Here is a 24,703-nt window from a genome sequence, read left to right on the forward strand (position 1 = left end):
CTTTACTGGATGGATTCTGTTCAACTGGTCTTGGTTAATACAAAACCCATAACAACAATATCGAAGTATGTGCTACACTGAAATCTACAAAAATGTGTTTGTATTGCTGTTCATTGTAGCGATATCGATTTGAACCTCCAGAATAATTGTCATCATGTAAGGGCAGTTGTTGTCAATTTGTACGATGTTCACTGAATGCGTACTAGAACTAATTGTGTAACACACACGATCAGAGAAATTGGAAATTTCCCCATTGTCATTCGTCACAATACTCGGCCACTAAAATACGTTACTTGGATGTGATTGAATCGCTGGCAGTTAACTCGATAAATCAAACCCCTAAGAAATTTCACTCACTCGTTGGATATTAAACAGTGTCACCTAATCGGTGTAGATCGTTTTTCTAAATGTAAATCATATAGGTCCAGCAGAAAACAATTTTCACTCACTCGGAAATGAAACCAATGTGTTGGTCTCCATTCGATATTTTGTTTGTGTCAAATACTTTGCAATGAACACATTTGAGTGGTTGAGCTTTACATCATCAAGCTGTCATTTGTAAATCAAGATTTCGGTAAACTTGTAAATGTATCGTTTAACTAACCGAAATTTAGTGATTGGTGAACATACCAAACGATACACATCCACCTCCGAAATACTGCGCTGATCTTAATTTCCATCATCGTGATAATCGAAGTACATTTCTTTCGAATTCGTAACAACCGACTATGACATGATAAATTTTTGACAAGTTATGCTTAGAAGATTGGTTGCATATCGCGAAAAATAATATACCAATCATATTGATACTCATATTACTTGAGTTTCTCCGCTTAATGTAAATGTAAACTCAGCCGTCTTTTAACATCACAAAGACATTGATAAAAAGTAGGCAATCAAACGCTACAAGTTTAACTTTTGTAGGTTGTGTATGATTACCCCACGCAACTCATTTCTTACCAAAGGTATATGAAATATATTCATGGCACACAGAAATACTCGATATTCCCATGCTACGAATCTGTACAATGATTGGTGACGCTTTCAAACTGTTTCGATATCACAAGACCTTTATTGTCGGAATGGGTGTTCATGTATCTTAATAATCAAATAGTTCAACACAGAACTAGTATTAACAGAAACATCAGAGTTGTTTACACAAAAGTTTGTAAGTGTACAGTATGTGAATACCATGTGTAAGTTCAGCACAATTATGGTATCAATCCGAGTTTAGTTAACACAATTTACGACACCGAGGTCGCCTCATCTTTCGTAAGACAACAAACCAACCAAGGCTTCAGGATATGTCCATGTCATAGCAATAAATCAGCTACTCCAACAACAGAGTACATATGTTTTCTAGTTACGGTACTTACATCTTACACACAAGTCAATTTACTTTGCTAACGAAAAGTGCTGGGTCATCACATGGTTGTCCTCACAACAATACAACTAAAACATACTAGCAAAAAATGGTCGTTATAGTTGGCACACCAACGATACATCGTACAAGTACCAAGTCTCGAGAATCCAGTTATTCAAAAAAAGTGAAAGTGTTTCTACGCCAAGTTGTTATGTTGACGAAAGCGTATATTGTAATATCATGATCGATTTGTATTCGTTGGTCACAAAATGTCACTACTCTAAATAATTATTTTTCCCTCAATCACGGTACATCGTACAAGTAAAAAGTCTTGAGGATCGAGTTATTGAAAAAAAACTTTAAAGTGTGTCTCCTGCATCAAGTCGTTATGTTGACGAAAGCGTATATTGTAATATCATGGTCGATTTGCATTCGCTGGTCAGTGGTCACAAACTGTCACTACTCTAAATAATTATTTTTCACTCAAACACAAAAGCATACTTGTGGCCATTCGTTTTCATCAAGCACGAGTTCAAGAAACTTACTGCGACATGAATTGTTATTTTTATGTAGTGTAAATACATAATAATTAATTTTAGTAACACTATATCAACATCATCGAGTTGTGCGAATATATTTACATGTAGTCTTGTGGTTTTAATCGAAGCACACAGCGTGTTCTAATGTAGAGTCATCTCTATTGTACAACAACTCGGTAATCGAAATGTATGCATTAACATTTAAACAGCGATCTTGTTACGTCACGCGAAAAATATGTTCACTATCGCGATACTCTGCACAGGGAGTGCAAATCCTTTTCACACTCGTAATAGTATACCAACGGCTACTGGCGACAACGTTTAACAATACCAACGACACTAAACATACGATACCTACCCAAGTAAAATTACCATTTTCACCTGGAGGTCAGGCGATACCAGAGTAAAAATATCATTGTCCTTTGGGGATTTATCGTTTACTCAGAGTAGCAATACATTTTCACTTGAGGGTCTATCGTTTCCTAGAGTAACAAACCCCTTTTCCTTTGGAAATATATTTTTTCCCTGGGTTACAAACCTTTTTCACTTGGAAATATATTTTTTTCACCGGGTAACAGACCTTTTTCACTTGGAAATATATTTTTTCCCTGAACAACAAACCTTTTTCACTTGGAAATATATTTTTTCCCTGGGTAACAAACCTTTTTCACTTGGAAATATATTTTTTCCCCGGGTAACAAACCTTTTTCGCTTGGTGATCCGTCGTTTACCTGAGTAAAAATATCATTTTCCTTTGGAGATCTGGCGTTTACCCAGTGTAACAATACATTTTCTCTTGGCCATCTAGCTTTTCCTAGAGTAACAAAACCATTTTCATTTTGAAATCTGACAAACACACCTGACAATTTGGTATTTGTTGTATTGACGATAGTTTGAAATAGATTACAACGAACAGTGACGGAAATATACACGGACCACCGGTTTCAGAGTATACCCCCATCAGTCGTATCACATCAATATCATCGGTTAACTACATACAATAGGGTCTTGTACACCGAAATGCATGTTTTGGAAAATTGGACAATAGGCTTCGATAGTTCTGTGATGTCCGGGTTCGTGCTTTGGATTTTCCAGAGTCAAAATGTCTGAATAAAACACCTCCTTGACGATGGTTGGTATGTGGATAACGGTGTTCGGAAAACGGTTGGATTTATGTCACCCATCGCGATAACAATTCCAGGTCGAGTTTTCCCCCGCGTGCTTACTATATTGTGTCTTTATTGGTCATGTATGTCTCGACATTCAGTTTGAAATCGGAAACCCTGATAAAGTATGTAACCGGATCCGGATATCAACTCTGAATCGATAAACCAATGAACAATATTCAAAGTAAACATGTTACACCCTGTGTTTCCACGAAAAAATACCATCCAGACACACGTCGCGCTTGTTTCCCCACATCAGTATACGCGTAAATGGAGGTGTGTGACATTGCATGCAATGTGTTGGTATACAAACATCGATCCACAGACATTATCATAGCCGGTAGTTTTGATGTAGATCGAATGTCATCACACCCGATAACAATGTCATACCAATAAGCCACATTGCAATGACTCTGAGTCCGCGCTATAACATCGATATTTCGGCACCGTTCACTGATTTACTCGATGGTGTTATCGTGTTGTAACATTACAAGATAGTCATGGCCCTATCTCCGGACAGACCACCCAGACCAATTGGATACATCGGTCAATATCCATCGTGTTGTCGACACCGAAGTTTTCTGCTGAGACTGCAGCGTTTGACCAAGGTGAACTATCGAATCACGGGTGCTCGAAATGATTGCGATCAGTCTTTCACTAAATCACGATGCATGGATGTCACTACTCCCACATAACGACTCCAGATAAATATCATGAACAGTGATTCTGCCAATCTCGGACTGATACTGTGATCCAATAAGGTGTGTTTCTGTGGAATGAAGACTGCAATCGTACACCACAATAGAACACTACCTCGCGATTTCACCCGCAATCATAAAACACATCATCGTAAGGGTCCAGTTCGTCCGGTGACATTTCGAAACGGTCGTCGCCACAAGAGATCGGTATCATTTTGAAACGACATCGTCACAAGTCTATTGACGTCGATTCTGTTGGTCATGTCAATCCGTTTCACAATCCACCGTTTTTCAACTCCCCGCACCATAGTGTTACGACACAGACAAGAATCGTCGGCGGAAATAATAAAACACGGAAAGCACACTTTGGTGTTATTTGACATGGATTTTACACCCGACGAACCTTACATTCGAGCGATGCATTGGAATGACGCTTGTATTATTGACGTAGAAGGAACAGAAATGTATCGATTTATTGGTTTCGTACATATCCAACAAAAACCAGGGTATGTGATTGTGCGTGGTTCGCATATTCGACTGTGAACGCTCTATTGGTATATGCTGTATAGTTCACTTTCACCGTCGTGCGAATAACCCATGTTACGGTTCGATGTTTGTGTGTCTGTATGTCGCGCTTCAGATTGACTCAGAGTCATTGCAATGTGGCTTATTGGTATTGTTATCGGGTGTGATGACATTCGATCTACATCAAAACTACCGGCTATGATAATGTCTGTGGATCGATGTTTGTATACCAACACATTGCATGCAATGTCACACACCTCCATTTACGCGTATACTGATGTGGGCAAACAAGCGCGACGTGTGTCTGGATGGTATTTTTTCGTGGAAACACAGGGTGTAACATGTTTACTTTGAATATTGTTCATTGGTTTATCGATTCAGAGTTGATATCCGGATCCGGTTACATACTTTATCAGGGTTTCCGATTTCAAACTGAATGTCGAGACATACATGACCAATAAAGACACAATATAGTAAACACGCGGGGGAAAACTCGACCTGGAATTGTTATCGCGATGGGTGACATAAATCCAACCGTTTTCCGAACACCGTTATCCACATACCAACCATCGTCAAGGAGGTGTTTTATTCAGACATTTTGACTCTGGAAAATCCAAAGCACGAACCCGGACATCACAGAACTATCGAAGGCTATTGTCCAATTTTCCAAAACATGCATTTCGGTGTACAAGAGTCTATTGTATGTAGTTAACCGATGATATTGATGTGATACGACTGATGGGGGTATACTCTGAAACCGGTGGTCCGTGTATATTTCCGTCACTGTTCGTTGTAATCTATTTCAAACTATCGTCAATACAACAAATACCAAATTGTCAGGTGTGTTTGTCAGATTTCAAAATGAAAATGGTTTTGTTACTCTAGGAAAAGCTAGATGGCCAAGAGAAAATGTATTGTTACACTGGGTAAACGCCAGATCTCCAAAGGAAAATGATAATTTTACCCAGGTAAACGACGGATCACCAAGCGAAAAAGGTTTGTTACCCGGGAAAAAAATATATTTCCAAGTGAAAAAGGTTTGTTACCCAGAGAAAAAATATATTTCCAAGTGAAAAAGGTTTGTTACCCAGAGAAAAAATATATTTCCAAGTGAAAAAGGTTTGTTAACCAGAGAAAAAATAGATTTCCAAGTGAAAAAGGTTTGTTACCCAGAGAAAAAATAGATTTCCAAAGGATAAGGGGTTTGTTACACTGGGTAAACGATAAATCTCCAAAGGCCAATGGTATTTCTACTCGGGTAACGACCGACCTCCAGGTGAAAATGGTAATTTTATTTGGGTAGGTATCGTTTTTTTTAGTGTCGTTGGTATTGTTAAACGTTGTCACCGGTAGTTGTTGGTATACTATTACGAGTGTGAAAAGGATTTACACGACCTGTGCAGAGTATCGCGATAGTAAACATATTTTTGGTGCGACGAAACAAGATCGTTGTTTAAATTTTAATGCATTTCGATTACCGAGTTGCTGTACAGTAGAGATGACTCTACATTAGACCGTGCTGTATACTTCGATTAAAACCACAAGACCACATGTAAATCTATTCGCGCAACTCGATGATGTTGATATAGTGTTACTAAAATTAATTATTACCTATTTACACAACATAAAAATAACAATTCATGTCGTAGCAGGTTTCTTGAACTCGTGCTTGATGAAACGAATGGTGACATGTAGGTTTTGAGTGAAAAATAATTATTTAGAGTAGTGACATTTTGTGACCAACGAATGTAAATCGATCATGATATTACAATATATGCTTTCCTCAACATACCGACTTGGCGTAGAAACACTTTCACGTTTTTTTTGAATAACTGGATTCTCGAGACTTGCTACTTGTACGATGTATCGTTGGTGTGCAAACTATAACGGCCATTTTGTATGATAGTATGTTTTAGTTGTATTGTTGTGATGACTCAGCACTTTTCGTTAGCAAAGTAGGTTGATTTGTGTGTAAGATGTAAGCACCGTGCTAGAAAACATATGTACTCTGTTGTTGGAGTAGCTGATTTATTGTTATGACATAGACATATCCTGAAGCCTTGGTTTGTTGTCTTACGAAAGATGGGGCGACCTCGGTGTCGTAAATTGTGTTAACTAAACTCGTATGGATACCACAATTGTGCTGGCCTTACACCACCAATCATTGTACAGGTTTGTAGCATGAGCGAATATTTTCGTGTAACATGAATATCTTTCGTATACACTTAGTATGAAATGAGATGTGTGGAACAATAATTAGCGTCGTACAAAGTGTTGTGTTTGATTGCTTACTTTTTATCAATGTCTTTGTGATGTTAAAAGACGACTGAGTTTTCATTTACATTAAGCGGAGAAACTCATGTAATAAATTTTACTCATTTGAAAATCGACTCGCGTGAAAATACCGATCAATGGAGTAGCAATATCAATATGGGTGGTATATTATTTTTCGCGATATGCACCAGCCTTCTAAGTATAACTTTTCAAAAATTTATCATGTCATAGAAAAGTTGGTTTTTATGAAATCGAAACAAATATACTTCGATCATCACGACAAAGGAATTGAGATCAACGCAGTATTTCGAAATGGTATGTTCTGCAATCGCTAAATATCAAACTGTGCATACAACTCGGTTAGGTAAACGACCCAGTTACAAGTCGGATGTATTCTTGATGTACAGATGGCAGTCTGATGATGTAAAGCTCAACCACTCTAGCGATTCGAAACAATTGTACTTCGATTATTATGATGATGGAAATTACGATCAACGGAGTATTTCGAAGTGACTGTGTATCGTTCGGTATGTTCACCAATCGCTAAATGTCGGTTAATTAAACGATACAAATGACAGCTTGATGATGGCAAAGCTCAACCACACAAATGTGTTCATTGCAAAGTATTTGACACAAACAAAATATCGAATGGAGACCATCACATTGGTTTCATTTCGAGTGAGTGAAAATTGTTTTCTGTTGGTCAGGTAGGACACATTTGACAAACATCGTACACATTGTTTCTTCGTGATGGTAACGACTTTCAGCGGCTTGGTTTCATGTCGGGAATTATTATTTGAGGGCTCGAGAATGATTTCAATCAATACTAGAAATGAACAACAATGCAAAACACGTTTAGCAAATAACAGTGTGGCAAGTACTTTTTCGATATTACGAGTGTTGGGCACTAGACACTTCTAGTTGAATTGGATGCATCTAACAAACATATCACAATTTACTTTTGCAATAATCAAAGTCTTAGAGTGTATAACCTCGCGATATTTTACATTTAGCACGCACAATGGGGAGTTACTGAAATGATTAAGAATTGATCGCTAGCTTCGAACGGTACTCGATACTCAAAGTGATATTTTCACACTCTGTAAAGTGCATATGTTTCAATTCTCTGTCACAAATTCCGACAATAAATCGTTGGATTCAATAGTAACGATATTGTGATATACTGATTCTACACTTAGTCGTTTCAATATATGAATAATGGAATTATTACATCTTTAGCCCCGGTTATAGCAAACGATAGATTTTAATAATTGTACTGGTTGTTGAATGTAATAATACCGATATTGTTGTTTCGTCTTTAGTCTTGGTTACTGGAAACAATTACATTTGTAAAATATTTCCTGATATCCGCAATACGCAGAGTGATTTGTACCAACACGGAATATCTTCCAAATCAAGAACATTTCAGACAAGTATAGTTTTACAAATCAATATGTTAATAACAACGTTTCCGAAAAGTTTGTTACTGTCATAACTTTCAACACAACGCGGGTCTAATTAACGCGAATAATTTAATAATCAAGTCGTGATCAACTATTACATACGTCAAATCAATGTGTCAATCCTTATGTTTACAGTATGATAACTTTTGATATAACACCTGTGTTCGATTGTAAGAAATGAATTCTCGACTACGATGGTCAGACTGGCAAATCTCGTATACTCAAACATAGTATGTTAATCTCAAGTCGCCGACACTGAGAAGTAATTACTTTTGTCTTACAAAATATACCACATAGTAATTTCTTTGTCTTGCGGAATAGTAACGACTTTTAAAGTGGAATAAAAATACGAGTTGGTGGACTATGAATGCAACCGAACTTGCTATGGATTTTGGATTGTGGTGATTACTCACGTAGTCTTGTCTACTTTTCATAAGGATACTTTTTGCTTTGGTTGGGTAAGTTACAAACGGATTGACTTGACAAGGTTTTTTTGTATTTTACTCTTTTGTGTATGGGAAGATGTTAAAATGTTGAGACGTAATACTATTTCCGTTCACTCGATTACAACAAAAAATAACCTGATAGTTTGTTCAAGGTTTCGACAAAGAGATTGAAATATCCCGATTTAACTCATCGCGTCGCAACTTGATCACGGTATGCACAAGTGGTTGTCAAGTTAGAAATATTTACAACAGGTGGTATTTCATTGACTGATTCGATTGTGTGTAGTAACACATTAAAATATCGCGATAGTATTTCTGAAACTCTATTTTACAAACGGAGTCATGAATAGAGTTGTCAGTTTCAAGGATTGTTTCAAAGTATAATCTTGAAATGTGACTGGGTGAAAGTTGGTAGCAGTGTTGGGATCAAGTCACTACCTTCGAGTCACGAGTCATTTCGAGTCATTGCACATTTTGACTCGAGTCAAGTCAAGTCAATCGTTTTTCGAAGGTGACTCGAGTCAAGTCAAGTCACTCGATTTTTGGAGGTGACTCGAGTCAAGTCGAGTCAAGTCAAGTCAAGTCACGAGTCAAGTCAAAATTCAAGTCAAGTTGCCTTTTCGTAGTATGAGGCACGATTACGTCATTAAATTTTGCTAGCTTTTTGAAATACAGATTGAGTGGTCATTGATTTTGAACCGATGAACGAATATAGAGTTGAATATACACCCAAGAAGGCGCTGTATCGCTCACGTAGCCTCAGTTTATAGTTACCAACCAAAATAGGGAATAGAGAAACGAATTGATAAGATGCAATACATTATACCCTTTACCCATTTATACATATTGATATGATACAAATTCGAGCCTGCGCCAATGGTTAAGGAGTATATAAACTATATTCCAATTCAAAATCAATAAAACAAGAGGTTTGGTGAAGGTAGATAATTTTCTATTATATTACTTTACTACTAGTTTACGACAACGTAAGCTGTAAGCTTCGATCACTTCGTTTGAGGTCAATTTATTTGTGAGAGAACAATGGAGGCTCAGTAAAACGCACGATCATTGAATGATTGGTCGCTCTCACGGGTTACACCAGCGTTTCGCGAACAATCCGAACATATGCAAGATACAGTGATTTTTATCGACACCGATTAATTGATGACTTGAAATTGACTCGTGAATTTTGCTCCGAGTCACGAGTCAATCCACATTTTTGATACGCCGAGTCAAGTCAAGTCAAGTCATTTTAGCAAAGTGACTCGAGTCAAGTCAAGTCATGCGAAAAAGGTGACTCGAGTCATCCCAACACTGGTTGGTAGTCATGTTTGTCAAACCTATTTCAATTCGCCCAATGTCAAATTCCAAATATTTCATTCTGGATTATTTGGATTTACCTTTAGTACATCCCGCGAATGGATTTAAAGTTGGCAAATTACCAAAATGATTGAATATTATCGGGTTAGAGATAGTTGGTATTGATTCTATAAGTGTTAAAACAGCGGCGTGGAATGTGTGAATGATCCGATGTGGGTGAATGTTGGCGTCAGTAATATTCAGGTTACGTTCGATTCGACAGATCGCGTTAATAGGATTTGTCAAAGGATTTGAGTTGGGTCGAATCAATACATTCAAATACGATTCAACTTGATTTGTGTAGTGAGTTACATTTCAAGTTGACAAACTAACACATTGATTGAATATTTTCATGGATCTTATCACGCAACTAAAGTCAGCCACTATTCGAGAGGTGTGAAACATATAGCGATCGCGGGCAAGTGACAAATTGTTGGTTTTCGAATCACCGTCTGCGATGGTTCTGGGACAAACTAATTACCGAAATATTACCTTGTGAGCGGGCATGAGGGATTGCTATGTCTGAAGCATTATCCGGTGAGTGGTCGTCGGATTTTAAAATTATATCACGCCCTTTTGAATAAGCGTTCACTTCACAGAGGATTAGGGTTAGAGCGGAAATAAGTGACAATTTGTCGCTATTCAAGTTACCGACACTGGCGGTCTGTTATTCGTTACTTGTTAAATCTTACCAGCGAAATCAAGTTCTGTGACAAACTGATTACTAAAATTTCACCGCGTGAGCGATCGGTATGGTTATGACACCAAGTCGTGAAAGATGGTTATGTCCGAGACATTATCTTGTCAGTGATCGCGGGGTTTTGCAAATATTTCACACCTTTTTGAATAAGCGTTAACTTCACAAAGGATTACGGCTAGAATAGAAATAAGTGACAATTTGTTGGTATTCAAGTCTCGCCGGGGGTGTATCTGTTATTCGGCACTTATTACACTTATCACGAAATTATAGTGAGAACATAAAGCATCAAGTTGTTGTTTTCGAATTTTGATGCCGAGGTGATAAATTTACGCATTCAATTATAATTCAACTTCGGTTGTGTATTGAGTGATAGATCGATATGCCGGAAGTGGTATCTTGTGAGCGATCGTAGGATTTTACAAATATTTCACATCTTTTTGAAGTGTTAGTTTGCGAACGCGGTTATTGTTGATATTCGAATCGCCGTCTACGCCGGCTCTGCGGTAAACTAATTACCAAAATATTACCTTGGAAGTGATTCCTAGATTTAGCAAACTATTTCGCACTGACTGGATTAGTGTAATAATCGATAGTAGCACACGGCTGGACGAGAAATAATTCAGCGCGCAGGTCATTCGAAATATAGGTCGCACTGCTTAATCCTCTTGCAAGCCACGTTTCCGTTTGTGCGGTTATTGTTGGTGACTCGTACATATTCAACACCGCGCGAGAGATGCCTGAAAGTGCGAATCACGACCGCACCCATAAGAACACATGGCGAATCACCACAGATCCCGTAAGAATACACGACAGGCGAATCACCGCCACCGCCTATAGCAAAAAAGGCGAGTCACCACCCCGGGTTTTCAGGCACCTCACCGCCGCAGCCTATACCCGAAAAGGCGAATCACGACCGCACCCATAAGAACACATGGCGAATCGCGGCCCAGAGGGGGGTCTAAAAAGGCGAATCGCCACCCCGGGTTTCCAGGCGAATCGCCACCCCACCCATAAGAAATAAGAGCCGCTCACCACCCCCGCCATAAGACGAAAACGTTAGCATGCCACCCCCGCCATAAGACGAAAACGTTAGCTCGCCACCCCGCCATAAGACGAAAACGTTAGCTCGCCACCCCCACCATAAGACGAAAACGTTAGCTCGCCACCCCCGGTTTCTCGTTAGCTCGCCACCCCCGGTTTCTCGTTAGCTCGCCACCCCGCCCATAAGAACCCCAGGCACACCCAGACCGATCTACTATACTACTCGTGTGCTCCTCACTATACAAAAAATCCTGGTGGCAGGTCAAGAAATAACTGCGTGCTACAAAGCTACTAATACCAATTGGCCCACCCGAAGATGGATCATAATTTATAACTTGCGTTAAATTTTCGAAAACACCCCTTCATCAACTCTATACCAGTGAATCTGATCACACGGGATGAGAAAGGATAAATGTTTGATGGTATGATGTAAAACTATTAATATCAATGACGAAATTCATTGGTGAAACTGATTTTTTTCGTGCTTCGCGCGACTATGAGCACTTCCATCCTTAACATTACCAGTGACCACTCGCGATTTTGGTGCGCATAGTAAGCCTACCATTAAATAGATTAGTCCGGAGTTTACTAGAAATGGACATAGACACCTTAACCTGGGTATTTGGCGTCCAGCTCGTTCATTACGACTATGCCCTGGAATGCAGCCGTAGGCTACACGAGTAGTCGAAATGTGAATGGCAAAACGGTTGGCCACTCCTGCATTAGTCATAATCTGGCGTTATCCCTGCGTATGCGTTGTGATGAATACAAGATATTTACCTGTCAACGCGGACTTTGTAATTTGGTTTATTACTGTGGATGTGATGGATAGTATAATCTTTTTTCAATGTACACAGAATTGCTATGCGGGCCTAATAAAATCGTCTGGCGGGCCGGATCCGGCCCACGGGCCATTATGTGTCACATCCCTGCCTAGTTTATTAGAATTTGTTAATACACCTCGCATAGGTCAAATACGAGAGTATGACGTCATGAATGGTGGAAACGCGCGTAACTTATATAGGTGGTACGCGAGCACTGCATAAAACCTCAAAATGGTACGTGGGTGGGAAAAGGTTGGGAACCACTGCTTTAGAGAAATCAGCATATCTGTTCCTGTGATCTTCCACGGCTTGTAAGAGCCTCGCCCGCTATTCTTTGTCATCTGTTTTGAAAGCATCAAAGTCGGTATTCAATTTTACCAAACGCTCTGCTGATGGGTTAACTACTTCAACACTACTCACAAATTCTTGAGCAGTCACACAATGCGGATCAGTATGCCATTCCGTAACTGGAAGACTCCACCAATCATGTTCGACATGTATAGCATCAAATAAAGCAATTAAAGCAACCATACTCATTGACTCAGAGACAGAGTCAGACTGAGAGATATACCTCTACGAAATTGTTCAAGGATTGGCATTTGCAGCAATTTAGGAGCCATCGCTCCCTTCACTTTGTCAGGAATCTTTGGTTTAGCCGAGAACATTGTAGATACCACCGTTTCCTCGGTGAGATGCCAATGACGTTTTCGCATCTAGTTATATGCCACATCAGCAACTGTGAAATCGCATGATGAAAAGTCTGTCATGAAGGAAATTGAGATCATTACACTGTGCGTCACATGCAATACCAGTTTTCGATCAAACTGGGACATAAAACAGGGCAATGAATGTATTTATTCGTACCAACTTTCTAATGAACTCTTCAGAATAGCCCATTTGCTCACTCCACATGAACATTTTTTGACAGTACAGCACTTGACTCGCCCATCCAGTGCTATTAGCAGCACCAGGCTTGGGAAAACGATTATCAACATATTGGTCATCTAAAATCGCCAAGACGCCTGTTGCACATTCTCTGTAGCCATCTCTTATCAATACTTCTTTCTGCTTTCCATTATATGGCTTAATCAGTGGAATTATTTCTTGCTTTGCTTCATCAGCTTTCATCGCCAACCAGATGCCTTCATCAAACCGAAGTGTTTTTGAGCTTCCTAATTGATCAATATCTTTTCCCCTCTTGGAAGGCATTAAAATCTGTGTTTTCGGGGCCTCTGGTCGCCGATCCAAACACACACTTCACTTCCAGACCTCCCGGATGACTAGTTCATGAATATGATGGCGACAGCACTGTATAACACTTTCCTGTTTATCAATTCTGCAAGTAACAGAACCGCACCTTTATTTTTTCCATGATATGAGGATGTTGTCTCAAACAGAAGTGCTCCGACATTTTTTCTACAGGGTTGGTTCGATTGGTTTGAAATAAGGATAGTCATGTTAGAAATGAGGACAGTCTCATGTTTGAAATGAGGATAGTCATGTCAGAAATAAGGATAGTCATGTTTGAAATAAGGATAGTCGCTATATTCACTATAAAGTCAGTTGCAGTACCAGGCACGACTTTCCAGTGGGAACCCAGTCCGAACACATCCCAGACATGATGTCCGAACACGCCCCAGACACGATTTCCTAGCGTCAACACAGTCCTAACATACCCCAGACATGATGTCCGAACACGCCCCAGACACGATGTCCGATTGGCAGCACAGGCCGAACACACCCCGGACATGATGTTCAAACACGCGCCAGACACGATGTACGAGTGTCAATACAGGCCTAACACGCCCAAGACACCATGTCTGAATGGCAACACAGACCGAACACGCCCCAGACACGATGTCCTAGTGTCAACTCAGATCCGAAAACAACCCAGACACCGTGTTTGAATGGCCGAACATGCCCCAGACACGATGTCCGATTGGCAGCACAGGCCGAACACACCCCAGACATGATGTCCAAACACGCCCCAGACACGATGTCCGGGTATCAACACAGGCCGAACACGACCAGGACACCATGTCCGAATAACAACACAGGTCGAACACACCCCAGACATGATGTCCAAACACGCCCCAGACACGATGTCCGGGTATCAACACAGGCCGAACACGACCAGGACACCATGTCCGAATAACAACACAGGTCGAACACACCCCAGACATGATGTCCAAACACGCCCCAGACACGGTGCCCGAGTGTCATCTCAGTCTGAACACAACCCAGACACCATGTTTGAATGGCCGAACACACCCCAGACATGATGTTCGGACATCGTGTCTAGGATGTGTTCGGACTGGATCTGGGATGTGTTAGAAATGGGTTACCACTGGGAAATCGTGCCTGGTACTACAACTGACCTCATAGTGAATATAATAGCGACTATCCTTATTTCAAACATGACTATCCTCATTTCTAACATGACTATCCTCATTTCAAACATGAGACTAACCTTATTTCAAACATGACTATCCTTATATCAAACATGACTATCCTTATTTCTAACATGACTATCCTTATTTCAAACACGAGACTGACCTTATTTCAAACATGACTAACCTTATTAACATCGTGTCTGGGGGGGGGGGGGGGGTGTTGGGAATGCGTTGCCAATCGCACATCGTGTCTGGGGCGTGTTCCGTCATCATGTCTGGGTTGTGTTCGGCCTGTGCTGCCATTCAGTCATTATGTCTGGAGCGTGTTGGCCTGTGTTGACACTAGGACATCGTGTCTGGGGCGTGTTCGGTCTGTGTTGCCATTCAGACATGGTGTCTTGGACGTGTTAGGCCTGTATTGACACTCGTACATCGTGTCTGGCGCGTGTTTGAACATCATGTCTGGGGTGTGTTCGGCCTGTGCTGCCAATCGGACATCGCGTCTGGGGCGTGTTTGGACATCATGTCTGGGGTGTGTTTTAGGCCTGTGCTGCCAATCGGACATCGTGTCTGGGGCGTGTTCGACCTGTGTTGCCATTTGGACATGGTGTCTTGGGCGTGTTCGGCCTGTGTTGATACCCGGACATCGTATCTGGGGCGTGTTTGGACATCATGTCTGGGGTGTGTTCGGCCTGTGCTGCCAATCGGACATCGTGTCTTGGCGCATGTTCGGCCATTCAAACATGGTGTCTGGGTTGTTTTCGGATCTGAGTTGACACTCGTACATCGTTTCTGGCGCATGTTTGAACATAATGTCTGGGGTGTGCTCGGCCTGTGCTGCCAATCGCACATCGTGTCTGGGGCGTGTTCCGTCATCATGTCTGGGTTGTGTTCGGCCTGTGCTGCCATTCAGTCATTATGTCTGGAGCGTGTTGGCCTGTGTTGACACTAGGACATCGTGTCTGGGGCGTGTTCGGTCTGTGTTGCCATTCAGACATGGTGTCTTGGACGTGTTAGGCCTGTATTGACACTCGTACATCGTGTCTGGCGCGTGTTTGAACATCATGTCTGGGGTGTGTTCGGCCTGTGCTGCCAATCGGACATCGCGTCTGGGGCGTGTTTGGACATCATGTCTGGGGTGTGTTCGGCCTGTGCTGCCAATCGGACATCGTGTCTGGGGCGTGTTCGGACATCATGTCTGGGGTGTGGTAGGACTGTGTTGACGCTAGGACATCGTATCTGGGGCGTGTTTGGACATCATGTCTGGGGTGTGTTCGGCCTGTGCTGCCAATCGGACATCGCGTCTGGGGCGTGTTTGGACATCATGTCTGGGGTGTGTTCGGCCTGTGCTGCCAATCGGACATCGTGTCTTGGCGCATGTTCGGCCATTCAAACATGGTGTCTGGGTTGTTTTCGGATCTGAGTTGACACTCGTACATCGTTTCTGGCGCATGTTTGAACATAATGTCTGGGGTGTGTTCGGCCTGTGCTGCCAATCGGACATCGTGTCTGGGGCGTGTTCGGACATCATGTCTGGGGTGTGGTAGGACTGTGTTGACGCTAGGACATCGTGTCTGGGGCGTGTTCGGACATCATGTCTGGGATGTGTTCGGACTGGGTTACCACTGGGAAGTCGTGCCTGGTACTGCAACTGACTTCATAGTGAATATAGCGACTATCCTTATTTCAAACATGACTATCCTTATTTCTGACATGACTATCCTCATTTCAAACATGAGACTGTCCTCATTTCAAACAAATCTGACCTTATTTCAAACCAATCGAACCAACCTTCCTCCATTTTTTTGTTAAATTATAAAGTTCCAGCAGTTCAAATGACGGATAAGCCTGTGCTTTTCTTGTAGCACTATCCAGAGTTCGAATGCCAAGAAGTTTGCCCTTCTCAAGTGCGTTGGAATACGCAGACGATGCTGGCACTGCCTAGGCCTCGAATTGCTCTGCTAAACGACTACTAGTGAGATTTCCGTCCCAATGCAATGCAATGTGCTTTGGTGGAGCGTTTGATATTTAAAAAAAATAGACTCAGAAATTTTAAAACGATTTGCAATGCATCGTCGATAGGTTCCAGATCTTGAAAGATGAAAGTCATTAGGGTCACCATCGCAAGCTATAATCAGTGCTGCAGTTATCATGGCAGCAGCATTATCGCTGACTTTCAAGCAATCAAAAACCAGGCATGGGTCTTTGTCGTTGAATAGGTTTACAGGCACTTTTAGAGTCACAAATTTAAAGGAATTACCAGATGTCGACTGCGCCACTTCAAAATCACTGCTGTGGTAAGTGTCAGCTACCTGCAAAGATATAGGTGAGCTCTTTCTAAATTCACCTTCGCTACTCGATGCTGGTGCACTCTCCCGCACTCATGGTCCGTCTCTTTTGTTGCATGATTTTCACCTTCAACACTGTATCTCTGCCACCAATCGTTGCTAATCACGGAACCCTTTAAGCTTCAATTGTCGCCATCGCGTCAGGAGCTCCTATGCCCATAGCTTACTCAGCTTGGTTCAAAGTCGCTTTGTTTTCTTGATACACATTTCTGGCCTGCAGTTTCCTTTAGTGACAGCCATTTGTTTTCTGTTTTCACACTGTGTCTAATCCTTCAATGGCATTGACTTGTGTGATGGTCTTCGTGGCAGCCAGGAACCAAAAACCTATTACTTCATCTCCTACGTCCTGGATATGTAACTTTACTGGTTCATTTTTCGCATATGAATACTCTCTTGGGTGTAACGCATACTGCATAACTTTCTTAAGAGTAAGCAGCTTCGATCCCGTAATGTTTCCTCAGATGGCCCAACTAGGAAATGTTGTGTCTGCGACCGTGATATTCTAGTTTTCTTTGATACTATTGTACTAGATGACCATTTTCTTTTTTTTCAGACATTTCGCACTAGAGCTAATCCTAGAAAAATAAATATACATCAACTCAGTCAAGCAACAAAGAATAGTTGATGGAAACATTTCAGTTCTCTTAGGTCAAACACATACTGCACAACTTGCGCAAGAATAGCCGGATTAGATCCAGTTATTGATTCTGGAAGATAATTATTCCTAAATTGGAAATACTCCTACCAGTATATTGCTATCTTAGGAAATATCATAAAATTCAGAGCAACCGATTGGCTGTTTTCCACAGTCACTGGAAAATACATTTACAAGCTTTGTCTTCTATCCCAGTATAGACATGAAAGAGTATCAGGTCCATTAGTTCGAATAATGCAATACTGCTACAATACTATAATCACTAATCCTGCGCTAGACTCCCTAACAGCATGAGTCAAAAAGCCACTGGTAAGTCCTGCACCTCCATCGTAAACACAGTTCTTCAACAACAAAGCAGCAAAACACGTGACTAATCAATGATCCCCATTTCACTGCCGTGCCTACCGCGTCATCAACGCTAGAACACCCGCTTCACGTCAATGAGAACACATGCGATTCCTGTCGAGTCACACACAACGGGGGAATCCTCTAATTCCGAAGAATTTTTTGAGTGCATGAAAAAACGGCAACATGCACACGGATACAGGGGATGAATTACAAAAAAAAATAGCCAGAATTTGTTTTTGAGGTATAAGGCATGGGAAACGGACTGAAAACCTAGACTTTTTGAAAGTCGGTCAATTCTGAACAGCCCTAAGCTACGTGCTAGAAGACATCTTTTGTTACCATGTCAGAATTTTGTTGTTATCAAAATTCAGAATACCACGAACCAAAATCTTCGTCAACGGAAAGCAATTATGTCAAGTCAATATGTAGCAAGAGCAATATGAGCCATTCGATTAATGTACTATGTGCAATTGTGCATTGTGCATCTATTTTTGTTGCGATTTATGAAACTGTGCTATGATATAATGACCAATCGGATAACTGTGCCTAATAGTTGATAACGTCAATGTTTCTTGTCACGTAACAAAAATATATATTCTGAAATGGTATTTCTTTGAGCGTTCCTGTTCTCTCTTAATGACAATACCAACACTGCAATTGGATGGTAGAGAATATATTTACATGGCGGGGAGCAATGGAGGATTGGTGTGCACTGCACTGTGCATTGAAGCATCAAGTACCATGCCATTCGAACCCGTAGTATGTTTTAAGCCTCTTTAGAACTCAAATACTCTTCAAAGACTACCATATCGCAGGCACGACCAGATTTCCTGATCAGGCAAAAAATGATTCCAATAACGGATCCAGACACAATCTCTTGGTGATAATGAGGTCTGCTCGGTGGATTGGCAAAAATGTCTGTATCAATTTTAATATTGCTGTTGTTTTCTTATCGCCTTGATAAGTTTTCCTGCTCACAAGTTTCGTTGCTTTGGGCGTTGCCGTTTCTGCGGCATAAAAATATCTCCAGTTTTGCAGTGGCGTCAAGAAATCGTTTTCCATCTAGTGTACAGGTGAAGCAATAATCATTTGCAATGCAATATCGCCTAAAATGGAAGTTGCAGCTGGATTTGGTTGTCGTATTTACAAGGCAAACAAAATGATCCACATATCGCATAGAAGCTCCCATCTCCTCGTCTCTCGCACTCGGATAATATGCATAGTCTTTCATGAAGCGATCCAACGACTATCAATCCAATCCGGCACGAATGGGCAAAGTGGGCATTGGTAGAGGTTTTTAGCCCACCCCGGTGTTAAACATTTACCTCGGCATACTGACGCAACCAGCTATTGAGGGGAGCACAACATATCGCGCCAGGTCGATGTGAACGATACCAATCATAGAGTGATTATCCTCAATGTAATTTTAGTCCTTGGTTTTGCCGATGCAATATAGTTCGGAACAATGTCGATTCTCATCATTAATGTGAATTCAACGCTCTTAGCCGGGAAAAATAAGTTATATAGGCCTATATATTAGCATTTCAGCCACCAGTAAACCTACAATGATAGTCCTCGGTTAGTTCTAATGCTGGTTCTATCGCTATATTCATACTATACTATATAAAAGTAGGCTACTTGGGTTGATTACAAACCCTTCTCTTTTAATAAATCAGGTGACGTAAATGATGGCAGAAAATTTTCAAATTCTCTTTTACCAATCTATCCAGGTTCTGCACATCTATGTTGACGCTCAACCACAGTCTCTGTTAATTTTTTAGACTGTGCCGTACATTTATGTATTCTATCGATGCCTAAATGCCTAGCAGCTAGTCGCTATACTTTGATAAATGTGCATCGTTAAAAGTTATGCTACATCTTAGTATGCAGTACTGCCTCACTATGCTCACGAAACCAACTAAAACTAAACCAATTAGGGCAAATCCGTGAAATATTATGCCAGGAAGGTCGATCGCAGCACTCCACTACAGTCGACATAACGCAATTCCGTACCTCCGCTCAAGCATATCCCGCGACGGACTGATTTCGCCGCGAACCCATCTTATAGCGTTAAGGGGCGTGACAGTTTCCAATCATTGTATATATATCATTGGTCCGACCTATGTCGAATGCGGACCGCACGTCACTTTGGTAGAGTAGCCTACCGCTAAATTTGACCTTCTTTTCACCGGCCGGGTGGCCGCTCGCGAAAAATAAGCGGCCTTGAATTGAATCGATGAATTTGATATGTCTTTCACATTAGCTCATATGTTGGCTTAAAAAGGTAAACATTTTTACCAGCGGCCTTGTGCTAAATTCGACATGACTTATTCCTGCTTAGTAGCAATTAGGTGGAGATGCTGTCACGGGCCAAACGAAATAGCTAAAAATTCGCCAAAGAAACATACAATTGTAAAGCACTAGTTTCATAGTTTCATACTTAACAGTTCTACCATGAAAATCTAAAAACCGTGTGAATCCAGTGTATCTTCCAATACAACCCTAAAGCCAGATTTCCCCCTAAAAATTTCAAAATTCCCCCCAAGGGGGGAATTCCCCCCCCCCCGGTTGGGAACAACTGCAGTAAGGCAATATCATTGGTGGAAAAACAGCATCATTCTCAATTGTGCAGAACATTCCTGAGCTGACATAGATGGCTTGAAATATTTGTATAGCAGTCCAAAATTTGGATTGTCACTTTCTTTCTGAATCTGAACCAACTTCCTTTTCTGAGATCCTGATTTACATTTAGCATGTACTCGCGGCATTGTAGCAGATACTCGACTACAGTAATTAGGAGATACTGATGCTACCAATTACATGACATAAAAATGAGTGCCACCAAACTCATCGTAGCTAATGAAATGTACGGTTGTCAACTGACGACTGCGCCTTACTAAATATGCTGTTTAGCGAGTCATCTTTATATTGAACTGGTAGCCCATTTAAGAATGTAATGGTAAAAGTTGTCTTATGCAACAACTGATCTTAGGGCAAGTTTTGGTTGCAGTCACATCCGTGAAAAGTTGCCTTTGTTTTTCATAAGACTCGTCTTTTCCACTAAAGTTGCACTAAAAGGGTTTATTTATGGATAAGCTCCTTAAAATTATTAAGGCTTTCTAATTGGAATTCTGAGTTTATGTCAGATTAGGATTAGGATTTGAAGCTTGGGATTTGGATTGGATTAGGACATAGAAATTTCAAATCCGCTCATGTCTGATCATTTGGGCCACGAAAATATGGCAAGTCTGAAGCAGCCTATTCCATTGCCGACGGCGGACGCCGAATAATGGTGTTGCGACTTGCTAGAATAAAACCGCTATGATCCGCGTATTATCTATATATATGCTTTATATAATAAAGTATTGACGTGAGAAGGAATTACACGAGGAAACATTTTGGAATAAGTTGACGAGGCCGGCCGCGGGCGATTTGACGGCTTGAATCCAGTCCGCGACACAATTTTAATTTGACACCCCTGATCGAAGTGTTCCGTTTTTTTTTTAGTCGTGATACGCCGTTGGTCCTGCGTATGCGTTGTGAGGGAGAGATTTAACTATACTGGAAATTGGTTAATTATTTTTAAATCACTACTCAGGCAAGTCTGGTGGCCGGAGACCTTGCTTCTCTAATAAAGCCGAGACATGATGTTTTTCTTTGTTTCCACCTTCTTTCGAACCCTTCTAGCCATTGAAATGCTGTGAAAATGTATGATATTGGGCGATTTCGGAGAGCTTGCTATTCAGGAAGATGTAAAGCAGCAGTTAAAAGTCTTAACACGCATAGCAATGACCATGCAGTAAAGTATAGTGAGACAGAAGCTTATAACGTTTTATAACTGTTGCGGTGACGCGATACTTCGGCTGAATGTATCGTACTACAATGCTTGATTGATCGCCGGGAGAGGCAATTCAAAATAACGTATGTTATAAAACAAGGATGTATGTCGACAGGAAATTAATTCCACTTCTGGTGTACTAGGTTTGATACTGCTACGAGCCAAGCACAAAATTAGAGTTGTTTTAGCTTAGCGAAAGCTAAATATGATATATCAGACGGATGAACAGCAATCTTGTGAGTCGGCGCAACTGCTGGATTCAACGTTCGTTTCACGAGGGACATGTTACTACATAGTCAGGAAAAGATGGGGCGTGCTGTTTTTAGTGAGTGTCCTGTTATTCTTGGATATGTTCAGTTACACATTCTTCTCGTTCATCAACGACTTGACTTCATTCTACTTCCGTGTCGACCCAGCCTTGGTGGACTTGCAAGCGACAATGAATCTGGTTGGCAGAGCGTTCAGCGTAATCGTGGTCAGCATATTCGGTGAGCTGATGACATTTCGAAATCTGGCGGTTTTGGGAGCCGCTGTCAATACGCTTGCCACTTTCCTAATCTCAATTGGCGTTGCACTTAAGATGTTTGGATTTGTGATTGCTGGCATGTTCCTCAGTGGAAATTCGACTTCTATTTTCATGTCGCTGATACAATTGTGCGCCGGAAATTGGTTTCCTCAAAACGAAAGGGGCAGAGCTAACGCTTTTCCATGGGTATCAAGGAGACTGTCTCATTTATCTACGAATATAATTGCGACAAGGGCAATGGGAGTGTCATACAATGAAGAACAACTTCATCAGATTATGGAATCTCTCAACGAAACAAATACCTTCGACAAACAATTTCAAGTCGCGTATGCGTCCGTATTCGGTTCGATCAGCTCCCTTTCACTTTTGTGCACTGCGCTGTCGTTGATCTATCTCTCAGATAGGCCGCCCGAAGCGGGTGTAATTGAACAATTTGACGATGAAAGATCATCTTCTAATAAGGTCGACCCTATTTCAGCCGAGTCGCGGTCGTCGTTCAACCTGAAAAGAGAACTAGGCGAAATCAAGTATTTACTGACATATCCCCCATTCCTTATAATAACTTGCGTGTATACTTTCGCGATGGTTGAGAGGCCTTTGGGCACCGTGCTGATATCATCCTTCATGTTGAACGAATTCCCAACTTTGAACGATCAGTTTGTCGGCATAATGGTCAGTATTGGAATCGTGCTAGCTACAATATGCTCTGGGATAGCGGGAATAATCCTGGACAAATTCGCGATGCCAAGATTGACATTTCTTTGTTTTGCAACAGTGGCTGCTATCTCTCTTGCCATATTTTCGCTCTGTTTCCAGATCCATTCCGTTGTCGGTGTCCGCGTTGCTTTTTTAACACTTTGGTCTGCCAGAGATGGTGTTCTGGTTTGCTGTACGCATCGTTTAACTGGTATTACCGCGAACTTACCCAGCTCCACCCGCGTGAAGGCATATGCCATACCTCTAGCAGCATTAGCCCTGGCATCAACATTCAGTATATTCGTAATGAGAATTCTGATGCGAATGTTGAGCTCTGCCGTCGCAGCGTTGTTTCCACTGCCCTTTCTAATCGTTGCTATGTTATTGTACGTTTTCCTTTGGCCGTTTCTTCGCGACCCCAAGTAAATTACTGCGAGTTCATTCAGACTTCTCCTATATAGTCATAAAAATCCCATATTGTAAACAGAGCAATGGGCATTAGAACGTAACCTAAAAGACCTTTGATTATGCAATCGTTGTTTTTAGGTCTCACGCAGCAAGGATCCGCGCCTATTTCTCTTACTTCACATCACTCGCTTATTCATTTTTTTCATAATTCCGACTATATGGTAATAAACGTTTTATTAGGTGTGTTCGTGTATATATACCGGATAATCTTTAGGTCAATCGCGGCGATATAATTCTTTCAGATATGCAGATCCGCACAATAAATGAATGCGATTTAGGAGAGCTAGAGAGTCAAAGACGGAACAAATTGATAGGATAAGACGTCATATATTTTGGTCCTTGATGTTTGTGGGGCATATACACCGACTCCTGAAATACATACATACGATCTGTGCATAAAGTGCATATTCATAACATGAGCGCATGATGTGGATATGTAACGGTTTTGGTCATGCTACACGCCAAAATATCTAAGTCAGCACTATGTATTCACGAAAATATCCGTTACTCTCATTGATTTAGCGTATTCGCCCTTATGATAGTTTCATCACAGTATTTAAAGTTCAGCAAAACATTTCGAATGGAAAATTCTCGCTGCTTTAGCACCCCTTGTGGATGAAAGGCCACTGAAATTTAATTCTGCCTCCGTAAAGCTAGCATTGTGTGCAGAAATATTGTAGTTATTTATCCGTTATGGCGACGCGTTACTGCGAAAGCATGAGTTGTTAGTTATTGCTACACTGCAGATGACTGATTTCATGTCATTTCTAGCGACATCTTTACTATTGCTGTTGGCGGAGAAGCCTTAACCGCTGATGTGTATTTTGCCTTCACTGAACTGCTACAAACATTGTCTTCCGATGTTACAAATAACAGGAACACTTTACATAGTAATCTAGAGCAAGGCTGTACAACCTTTTTCGTCGTGGTACACCCTTTTACGTTTACTCATAACTCGTACACACCTGACCACGTAATACATTGATTCCGTAGCAAGTCGAATTTTGATTACATAAGCTAGCATACGGCAGCA

At 41.1% G+C, this 24,703-nt stretch overlaps 1 protein-coding gene across 1 annotated transcript; it reads left to right on the forward strand.

The window, feature by feature from the left end:
- The first annotated feature begins 21,934 nt into the window (after positions 1 to 21,934).
- LOC145452486 (uncharacterized) lies at positions 21,935 to 23,853 on the forward strand. Its single transcript, XM_080330667.1, has 2 exons — positions 21,935 to 22,305; positions 22,397 to 23,853. The coding sequence occupies exons 1-2, from the start codon at positions 22,263 to 22,265 to the stop codon at positions 23,626 to 23,628; spliced, it is 1,275 nt and encodes a 424-aa protein (XP_080186793.1). The 5' UTR covers positions 21,935 to 22,262; the 3' UTR covers positions 23,629 to 23,853.
- Positions 23,854 to 24,703: the final 850 nt, after the last annotated feature.

The sequence above is a fragment of the Botryllus schlosseri genome, chromosome 12 (assembly GCF_051294905.1).
Source record: "Botryllus schlosseri isolate E-star chromosome 12, Bs_hap1, whole genome shotgun sequence".
NCBI classification, from domain to species: domain Eukaryota; kingdom Metazoa; phylum Chordata; class Ascidiacea; order Stolidobranchia; family Styelidae; genus Botryllus; species Botryllus schlosseri.

Coding starts and splice junctions, on each gene's coding strand:
- LOC145452486 (XM_080330667.1), top strand. CDS start 22,263: ATGTTACTACATAGTCAGGAAAAGATGGGGCGTGCTGTTTTTA. Junction 22,306..22,396: donor GATGGGGCGTGCTGTTTTTA/GTGAGTGTCCTG, acceptor GTGTCGACCCAG/CCTTGGTGGACTTGCAAGCG.